General features: G+C 41.5%; 1 protein-coding gene across 1 annotated transcript; it reads right to left on the bottom strand.

Annotated features, from left to right (window-relative positions):
* Nucleotides 1–750: 750 nt before the first annotated feature.
* LOC147798684 (atrial natriuretic peptide receptor 1-like) lies at nt 751–10415 on the bottom strand. The gene is made up of 6 exons (XM_087139518.1): nt 9667–10415; nt 5790–5920; nt 4423–4572; nt 2971–3106; nt 2259–2353; nt 751–1386 (listed from the first exon to the last, which is right to left on the bottom strand). Exons 1-6 carry the CDS (start codon nt 10319–10321, stop codon nt 1351–1353), a joined length of 1203 nt encoding a protein of 400 aa, XP_086995644.1. The 5' UTR covers nt 10322–10415; the 3' UTR covers nt 751–1350.
* Nucleotides 10416–10946: the final 531 nt, after the last annotated feature.

Raw genomic sequence — 10946 nt, 5'->3', positions numbered from 1 at the left:
CATTATAAATTACATGTTTCGGTAGTATTAATTTCATGCACTGCATCAGAACATGTACGGAAAATTTGATTTAAAAATAACCTCAATATTTGTTTTCTTCACTTTACGAAAGTTTTACCAAATTTGATATTTTCTTGGTTATAAAAGCATGTTTGTTGAAAACCTTAGAGTATTTGAATCGGTTTCATGCACATTGCAATCCGTAGAATAAAAACTCTTTGAAAGGAGTTTGACTCTGAACTAAATTTCGCGCAAGGTAGTATCAACACAGACATTTTGTAACAAAAAAATCCGTAACCGATCTAATTTATAACTAATGCAGGTCCAAACAAAACTTTTTTCTTACAGTGCAGACTTATTGCTTTGCCCAACGTTTGATAAAAATGATGATATCCTTGTATTAAACTCAGCAGACTTTTAAGTAAAACACTCGCAAGTTGCGGGTCAAAGAGCAGTTTTGTCCGCGCGTTAATGTGTGCTTTACATGTAGGCCTACAAGCTGTGCTGGACACGTAGACCATGACGTCGGGGTACCGTACTGGACAGTAAGCAGTGGAAGCAACGAACAGGAAAGGTCTCTATTTTGACGATTGTAAGTTATTATATGATATCAATACTGAAAAAGTGGTATACCTTTACAGAAAACAATCACCCCCACAGTCTTGTTATACTATTTCGGTGTTAGTAATCGATTCAAAAGGTTTGCAGTTATTTTGGTGCTATATAGAAAACGACTCAAACAGTTTTGAATTGGAATGCACCGTTCTTATGGTACAAATTTTGTGCGGTTCGAAATTATGATTATTAAAAATTCTATCTGGCGGATTCAAAATGATTGCATGAAGTCATTGTAAGTTGTTTAAAAGGAAAGTTACTAATGTCTATTACAAATCTTAAACATGGAAGAAAACTTAAGCTTTTGGACATATTACCGGTTCGACAGATTGCTGAACACATGAGGATTGCTTACCCAAAACCAAGCAATGTTACTCTTCAGAATTACTGACCCCGATTTTACAGAAATTGACGCAACTCAGCCACAAATCTTCATTTAGTGAGCCCGTCTATGGCAAAACAACTTAGGCCTAAGTATTACACGTAATTACTCGCAAATACATTTTGTATCATTTGAATTTCTTAATGCAAAATTCATCTTCTAAACACCTCTAAAAGCCTAACAGCGGACTGCCAATTTAAAAACTCGAGCATGTTAATTTACACCACAATGTTGGAACAAATATCCAAAAACCCACAAAATAGGTATTCTTCCTTATCTGTTGTTTGAGCGTTGTTCAAAGCATCATATGGCTGTTAACAATCGGTCTCTGGTCTCCAGTCTCGTCAAACTGTTTAGAAATCGGCAGCCTCGTCGTGAGTAAAAGCGACCTGCAATTGAGGAGATTTTGAAGGTGAAAGTAAACTGCTTCCACATAAAAAATCCCCAACTGCGTTGTCCGTCTGTGGGTGTGTTGGTGAGCGGGGGATTAATAGGCCTATTTTGTTCTCACAGAAAACGACCACTCTTATTAATAATGCTGACCAGTTCTTACAAAGTACATAATACAATAAAGATATATGCCCAGAAATATTCCTGCACATTGGGCTCATATCAACTGGACATTCCTGAATTAAACCATCTCAGCTCCCTGGGGAGTATTCTAGCCCAATGCTGCCATTTTAGGCGCAAATGGCTAAACAAACCATTATTCACCCATTTACTCCTGGGTGGTGAGAGGCACGCAGGGTACAGTGACTTGCCCAAGATCACAACATGCTGCCACTAGCTGGATTCAACCCCCCGACCCTATGATCAGAAGCAACAAGTCCTAACCACTACGCCACATGCCACCTCTTGCATCTTTGAAATGAAAACAGCACCCAGGCAACTCTTTACTTAACGTGTTGGGCATGTCCAGAGCGTTTCATTTCGGCTCTGGGTCCGCCATGGGGCCGAGTTGAGTTTTGAAAAAGGACCAGTCGGGTCTTGCTGTGGTGGTGCTTGGCCAGGATCTATGCAGGCCAAGTGGATCTTGTGTGGTCATGTTCAGACCATTGGGAAGTTGCAAACCCATTGACTCAGATTTGGCTCTGACAGCTGAAACGTCCATTGTGAAAGCATTTTACTCATTTGTGTAGCCAATTTTGTGAATGGCAATTACGGGTAACCTTTGAAGATGGCAAAAGATGACGTATTAATTTGACCTATCCATTGCTATAAACCAATCTTGAACAAAAGAAAAGATGTTGGTCCTACTTACATTGAAGTTTCCGGAATTATCGTCGGTCATTTGCAACATCTCGTTGACCAGCAAACGGTCCCCATTATTACTTATCTTAAAGGTCCCCGTCACACCTATCCCACATACACAAAATTCAAAAGCCTACTCCATTAATTCCATTACTACTGCTTGGGACTGGCATTAGGGTATTAAACAAAACCATTTCATAGAGAAATCTAAGTACCTCCAAAAATATTTCTATAGGCGAATTTATTCCTTAACACATTATCGTTAACAATGCGTCTCGTCTGAAATGGTTTGTATTCTACACTTATTCATGTGCAAACATCATTGACTTATATAAGGAACCCATCCTAAAGCATCCAATAAGGAATAGTCGATTTTTCGGTGCTAGCATGACCAGCGTGCCTTAAGTCAGACACTCAATGTTAAGATCTTCGACATCATTTAGTTCCTCGCGACTCGAAACATCCCCGCACAACCGAAGATTAGCAAAATTAGTTGCTGACTATGCAGTCAACAATATCAGTTCTGATTCATTGGGTGGGTTCCAAAGTCGAAATAGATGACAAAATTTCTCCTCATTCAACAAAAATCATCAGTAACAATGTCTTTGATTGCCCTTTTTTCAGAATGATTGATAACTAAGCGACAGGCTGACCTGCCCAAACCATTAAGTTGTAGCAACAAACCATAAATTAGAGGGAATTTGAATAGAACGGTCACCTACCTTCGAATGTGCGGTTCCACATCTTCTTTGTCACTGCTCTGCCATCCCTTACGTCACTGCCCTCTGCCACAATCTCATTGATGACGTCTGCATACATCAGAATGGTATCATGAAGGGTCGCAGCCAGAAAGTTATCCTGCAGTTGGAAAGCACCCTGAATTTATTCTTCATGTGCGTTTGTAGTATTACCTCCAGCCTCGAGTAAACAGCGACAGAAGATATCGGTTTATATAGGGCAACTCCTTATACTTGGAAGATTTGGGAATGCCTTGAAATAATCAGTATGTATACGCATCAGCACAGAGCTAAGGAAACACCTTTAAGCGAGAGAGCAAAGACTGTCCATGCTTATAGCAGCACCGGTAGCTGCTTCCACTTTGTCTGCACCACATTATCAAATCAAACTTTTTTCCTGTATTCTGGCGTGGAACTATTCTTGAACAGATCCCGTTTCCAAGGAGGCTAACTTCCCAGGGCCACTTAGTAACCTCTCTCTTTCTGCCCCCGAATTGGATAGCACACTACACAAGTCATTTCTATACCATGTATTCGGTGTTACATTGTTTCCTACGATTAGCCTAATGAGGGGGAAAAGGCGATCAATATGGTGGCATCACGCTCAACGAATTGCTTGAACTTGATGAGTCAGGAAATTGGTTGAGTGTGTTTGCAGTGAGATCACTGTGCAGTCAGATAACTAAGTGAAATTCCAGGAAATTCCTGCCTTGGATTTTGAACTTTTGGTTTTGGCCCTTGTTGTTGCTTGTAGTCACTGTCGCCGGCCTAAAGTTCAGCACTGTAGTTAGAAACTACTACATACACAAGATGGCCTCTCTCTATGAAGGCTTTACAATTTTGAATCTTGACTTCAAAATAACCACTGGAGCCAAACTGCTCCAAATGGCATGGAAATAGCCAAATGCAACAGAGCTCTTGAACCCATAGCGACGTTACCATCACTAGAATAGCAGAACAAGTGCCCCCGGATAAAAGATGGCACACTCCTTTTATATACCACTGCATCCACCATTTGCACACACACCCAGCACAAGCATTCATTCAAACAAAAGACCTCCTTGGCTTAAGAAATAACTTACCCTTGTTCCCCCCGGTACAACTCAAACCCAAGAAACCAAAAGCCCAAAATGCTAATTACACGTAAACGAAGTTAAGCAGAATGAAAAGAAATAGCCCTCTAACTTTAGTTGGTATTCAAAACTGGGGATAAAACATTTGCACATGAATACAAGACCTAAGTTGGCTGAGCTCTGACAACCAGATTTTATTCAAATTTAACTTGCAAATGGCTTATTGACCACTAGAGACCATGGTTCTAAACCATGGTTCGTTGGTTCTAATTTGCGCACAGAGTTTTAGGGCAACAGTGGTAAAAGATTCCCATAATTTCGTGGAAGTCTAAACTGCGTTCTCAAAGCAAAAAGGGGGGCATACCTCGATCTGAGCCTTGCCGTACAAAGTCTGCTGGCGTTCCCGTAACTCGCTTTGAAATTGCTTGTAAGCTTCGTCCGGCTTTGGAAGTTCTGGGTGCAAAACCACCAGCGCCTTCATGGCTTCTGTCTCTTCCTCGTTGAGATTTTGAAACTGAAACGGGTAGAGAAATGCAGATTTTGGGCGGTTGGTGCAAGAGACAACTGCTTTTGAACCGTCCTCATATATCGGCGTATTTGAACTGGATATTTGGAATGACAGCTGGACGGTGGACATGACCGACTGATGTGACACTTTTTAAAGCTGAAAATATTTCTACTTATACTAATTGTCTTGAATTTTGTGGCTCAAACCTATATTCTTTTGTGATGTTTTCATAAAGATGTAGTTCTACGAAGAAGGATATTTTTCTGCAATATGTCTTATACTGTAAAGTTTCCCCACATCACAGATACAAGGTCTTATTTTTTGAAACTGAAAAAGTGTGTATTTAAAATTCAATACGAGAAAAACGTTCGCAGTTTGGGGTCCGGCGGACTCAAGACAACAGTCCTCAGTTTCATTTTTAGTATGACACAGCACGTGGGAGTCGGACTAACTACGACTGTTTGCTGCTGTATAGCACGTGCACAATAAAGAAGGGCTCAAAGCCTACCAGTCGGCGTTGGTCTGTTCTCTGACAACGATGCTGATTATCAATCGGTTTCGTCTCACTCTTACGATGAGAATAGTCTTGACAATGACGTCAACAGCACTGAAGCCGTTTCGCCAAACCAGTTTTAGTCTGAACTAGGAAGCAGATGCAGTTATAAGAATGGTGGTATGGTCCAGGGAGAACATGACAAGACTTCAGGACCCCGACAGTGTGTTTTATTGCGCAACCTCGTGCACGATTACTGAATGGACCGCGCCGCGCGGTGTGATTCAAAACAACCCGCCAGAACTACTCGTATCGTGTCATAAGTTTGGCCGATTCACACGCTTCCCTCGATGATTTCATACAGATGATGACTTGTTTTAGTAATCCAGCCCGGGAGATACGGTTCTAAAAATCATTTTAATAATCATCGGATGACAAGATTCCTGTTTATTTTAGTTTGGCCTAAATTGACACAAATATCCTCCATCGTTGAACAACATCTTTAATAAATTTTGTTTAATTTTAGTGGCACATACGTCTAGTCGTTCAAAGACCCACTAAAAGGCATAAAGCATGTGGTTTCTTACTTTGTCGTGTATGGTTAATAAATAGATCAACTGGCTTCACCATCGGCGACAATTTTATGGCAATTAAATGATGCTCCCCCCCCCAAAAAAAAATCCGACTCCCCACCAAAAAAATATCCGGATATGCTCTTGTAGCTAGTTACCTGGGAACTCGTTTGCCAACTCTCTTTCTCGATAGGGTACCAGTACAGAAACGTGTGTGAGTCCGCCTTGTAGCCCAGACGGTAGGCGTGAACCATTATGTCACGGACAGGGGAGGTGCAAATAAATATCACTGAAAACCAAACAAACAAACAAACAAACAAACAAACTGATATCGAAAAGGCAAAAGAGATACCTATCATGTGTGTTGTTACACAAAAGTGCAATAGATACTACTGTTAGTAGGAAAAATAGGTAGCTGGGCAAATCAGTTTGTATACAGAGCTGCACCTTTTTTCCTTTGATATCCCGATCGTGCTGGACCTATGATGTGTTGTGATGGTAATGAATGGATAGTGTTGTGAAGTTAATCTACCTATTCAAGATCAACTAGTCAAGCACGCATCGTTCGCACATGCGCTTGCACGTGGTTGAAGCTGCTCGTAGGAATATTTAGGATCACCGTGGCCACGGCGGTCCACACATGGTGGTATTGTTTACATCTAGTGCAATCCAGTCACGTGGGTAAAAACGGTCTATCATCATAGGAACAGTAGAGCATGCAACTATAAAGGCTCACATGGCCGCCAAATTGCGGGCAAATATACTTTTGTTGCACAGGATCAGCTTGGCCTAATTGCACAGTGCTGTTTAATGTGGAACTAATTTTAAGCTTACGAGGCACCGTTAGCACAGAATCTATTTCATGGCTCCGTAATCGAGGATTCTACGCTTAAAACGCTAGCGCAGAAATTCGGCGCTTTATGGGCCGATTTAAAATGGCGATCGGTCGCAGCCGCCAGTCACCATTTTCGAGAAAGAAGACCATGCATGATTCGCGACCTGCAAAATCCTTTCCTCAGAACAAATTTGGACCAGGTACAGATTTAAACCTGAAGAAAAAAACCCTCGTTGTTAAGTTTGTTCAAAATAAAGGGGTCTCAAAGGTTTGTCGCTTTTTATTGTAAGAGGTTGATAAAGCAATGTCCCTTGCACTAGTAAACGAGGAACATTTTTTCTTCGGTTTTACGCTTCCAGCCTACATTACTCCTAGTAGTAGACGGCAAATGCCCTTTTTTCAGCAGACGATTGTAACACGCGCGTGCGCATTGACAAATATTTCCCGCTCACCGTAGGTAGCAAGATTTTTTTAGGCCGTGAAAGAATTGGTTGCTATCGTAAGCGCCGATTTTCGCTTATGGTAAGCAAATTGACCCTGTGCAAAGGAGGTTTCGCCGTGGAACAAAAGAGCTACCTTGCAATGGGTTCCATGCAAAACTTCGTTACTATGGGCCTCTACCTACTGTCTCTGCGTAATGGCGCGTACGCCTGCCGATTCGTTTCCAACAAAGCTCTGTCAAGGAGAATGGACGAGGAACTGTAGATTCTTGCATGAATCTACAGTTCTGAGTCTATTCTCTGACTTAAACTATTTCCCAAACTATGTTTTTTACACGAACATGGAGGCCCGAGTCTATGACGCACTTGCCCTTAGCCCTCGCCTGAGTGCACACCTTTGTTCCATTAATTAATTAACGTGCACGAGTTTTGCTAGACACATACTCGCTTCTGTTTCTCTTGCGCCTGGGAGTCATTATCACACGTGTGTCATTGCAGCCAAACCTATCGGCCTAAAACCACCACAGGACTCTATGAGATTGAGGGATGCTATATCAACTTCATGAGGGTATTTTTGCAGTCGACACTCAGTGCTGGATATATATACCTGTACTCTCTTCATCTTGCACCTTGGATTCATTATTATACGTGGGCCATTGCAACAAAACCTTCCTGACTAAAACCACCACAAGACTCTATGAAATTGAGGAATGCTGTATCAACTTCACGAGAGTATTTGTGCAGTCGACACTCAGTGCTGGATATATATACCTGTTTTCTCATCACCTTGCACCTTGGATTCATTATTATACGTGGGCCATTGCAACAAAACCTTCCGGACTAAAACCACCACAAGACTCTATGAAATTGAGGAATGCTGTATCAACCTTGTGAAAGTATGGTTAGCACTTATCGAACCACTTTACAAACCACTCAAAATGAGCTTCACTGATAATTACATGTTCTTATCTGTGAATCATTCCCAAATGCCCCTCACTAAGATTGCTGTTTCCTTGGGAGACTGAGCAACTTGGCATTCAAATGACGATGCCAATTTTGGAGTTCAATAATAACATTTAAGAATTTCTATATAAAGCGCACATTTCCACCTAAAATTACTTATAGCGCTACAAATATTAGAAATACAAGAAAATTTACCGGCTAGCTTTTCAAGCATGATTATATATATGTGCCGGACCGTACACTCGCGGACAAGCGATTCTAACAGATCTGTCACCTCACAACCGGTATGATCTTGGAACAACTAGAAGATATACCCGAGTTTGTGTCAATTCAATTAAGCTATAATCCGACATTATAAGAAAAGAGTGGGCAAAACGTAGAAACAGAAAAGTAGGCAAAACACATCAAAATAATTCCTCATTGAAAGGTGAAGAGAAAATTCAAATCCTTGTTGAAAATTTTGCTTTATAAATCATTGATCGTGAAAACACAAGGGATACCTACATATGTCATTTTCTATGGAGAAAGGCAAACTTACACAATAGGGCCGGGATTGGGCGTTCCAGTTAAGCTATTACGAGGCCCAGTCAAATCAGTCTCCCGACAGCACAAAGGCATGTTATTTTTGCCCAAGCCAACTCTTCGGTCACACTTTGTATGAGCGAAACGAGGGGACGGGTGGACGTGAGGATGCTTTCCTCGTTGATACCGAATTCCTAAGACAATAACTGTAGGTTTCTTATGAATCTACAGTTGTTGTAAACATCAAAAACCATCGATTCGTAGCGAATCTACCGTAATTGTTTTGATACCATAACTGTAGATTTCATAAGTTACGAATCCACAGTTTGCTGTAGATTCATTAAAATAATTTACACTTTGATCGAAGGAGTGTCGTCACAGAAATACATGTAGGTTAAAGAAAAAGAAAGCAGGCAGGCATACACCAGGCAGGGGTTTTCTATGTCTTTTTCTTCATCTAGCCAGAATAGATTTCGTTCCCAAGGCGGGGTTGAAATAAAAAAACAAAAAAGACCAACGAAAGGTTTTCGATGATTTACCTACGAAGTACGATGGAGATTTGGCCTACAAAGGTTTCACAGTTTTGGACTAGTAAGAAAAGGAACATTTCTAGATTATGTTTATATAGTTGTCAAGCAAGTGTAGTGTTAATTGGTACAAGAGTCTCATGATAAAATTATTGAAATGATTTGGCTCTGGTGCATTATCGTTGCAATATTGTTCTTGTTTGATTAATGTTTTACATCTGAGAATATACAAGATTTGAGGCTTGGAGAATTTGGGGGATGGTATCATCCTCACTGAATAAATTTTTTGAATTAATAGTCAAATATCAGCAAAAATGAAATATAAAAAGGTTGCACACTGCTTACAGACCAACTAATTAACACAGGGCCGGACGTTTCAATAGTATCAGAATCTGTCCCAAATGTCAAAAGCTTTGAGACTCTCCTATCGAAACGAAGCATTCACTACTGGCATGTGCATTTGATGTGAAATATAATATTTTCTTGATGTGCAGTCCAGTCTATGCTTGAGATATGAGGATATGTCTTTGGTAAAGTAGCACAAGGAAGGTTGTTTGGAGAGGGTTCTCATTGGCAGGCTCAACCCCTCACATCAACAAGCAAAATTCTCACGTAAAGACAATCCTAAAATTTAAAACATCCTGAGAATTGAGAGTTTACCGACAGGTAATCTGTTTGAGTTGCTCAAAAATGTTTTGACAGGAGCCTCAACCCCCAGAGTGCCTTCATCGTAAAGAGCCACACTCACCATTACTCCACGAGGCAGCTTCCCTCAGTGCCTGATCAAGAGTGTTATAGTTGTCAGCGAAAACCTCGATCACAGTGACCCCAGCAGCTTGAAGGGCAGCGGTAATAGAGGGTGGAATGCTGTGTTCAAAGAAACGCGGCCTCTCGAATCCCCGTAGCACCACACAACTTTGCTGTTGGAAAATAGAAGCTAGGTATTTGCTCACCGACGTCGTCGCGGGGAAGGTGCGGGTCAGAGTTGCGAAACGCGCCTTGTCTGCAAGATGAAAAGAGCTTTCAGCGGCGGTGATCACTGGAAGGTTCCAATAAGCTGCCATGTCAGCTACGGTTGTCATTTCACCGCTCTTGGCTGGACCAAGGAAAGCATCTACTCCATGGTCGTAGTACATGGACGCGGCTAGTGCCCCTGAAGACCGCACAGGGCGTGTGCAGCACTCATCGGTGCTGATGTAGGACATGTTAAAGTTCTGGTACTGACCCGTTTCCAAGCGTTTAGTGACGGTTTCAAAGGCGATTTGGGAGGCTGGAAAAAAGTAGAATGTACCAATAAAGGTGTCATGATGGGGCGAATAGTGCAGCATGCCCACTTTGACATCAACAGTGGCACGAACTACCACCAAGAAAAGCGAGAATGTGTAAATCAGTGCTACAGACATTGTGCCCGTGATTACACCCTCGTGGTATAGCGATGCGTTATATCTACCTTTTCCTTTGGAAACACGTGGCCGACTGTTAATGCCAACTTTTTGCTTTTGCAGAGCAATGACTAAATGAGTTCTTTTTGAATGGTACCTGGATTTTTTATTCAAATCCCCAAACATGCAGTGCCAGGCCAGCTAAATTAAAGCTATAAATTGTTGGTCTGCATATTTGCATAAACTTAATATTTACATATCACCGACTTGTTAATTTGATCGCGTGAGACTAGATTGCCCTTGCGCACTAATACGATACGTTGAGTAACAAAGTTGTAGCGACGAAGTTTTAGCAATAGACCACGTTGTGTTTGATGTTGCTTGGCCCACAGGCAAACATGGTCCCAGTTTAAGAAATACACGGCAGGACTGTGTCGTTTTATTTTCTACCTTGAACTGAGAGAGTGTTTGTCTGTAGGCCAAGCTACATCAAAACAAAGCGGTCTATTGAAGCGTGTGATACTGCATGTACTATGTACATGTACACTGCACGTGTCAGTGTTCTGGCGATGACGTCATCCAATCAGCCTAGGAGGGCAAACAGGCAAAAGGGGATCTTTTGTGGGCGGGGAAACGTAGGATCTTT

Source organism: Acanthaster planci, linkage group LG07 (assembly GCF_054643075.1).
Source record: "Acanthaster planci isolate LZ-2023a linkage group LG07, COTS_SCS, whole genome shotgun sequence".
In the NCBI taxonomy this organism is placed as follows: domain Eukaryota; kingdom Metazoa; phylum Echinodermata; class Asteroidea; order Valvatida; family Acanthasteridae; genus Acanthaster; species Acanthaster planci.
Note: the sequence above shows the minus strand (reverse complement) of the source record. Positions and strands in the feature narration are given on the sequence as shown.

Coding starts and splice junctions, on each gene's coding strand:
- LOC147798684 (XM_087139518.1), bottom strand. CDS start 10,321: ATGTCTGTAGCACTGATTTACACATTCTCGCTTTTCTTGGTGGTAGTT. Junction 5,921..9,666: donor AGCTGCCTCGTGGAGTAATG/GTGAGTGTGGCT, acceptor TTTGGTTTTCAG/TGATATTTATTTGCACCTCC. Junction 2,354..2,970: donor GTGGAACCGCACATTCGAAG/GTAGGTGACCGT, acceptor TATGTGGGATAG/GTGTGACGGGGACCTTTAAG.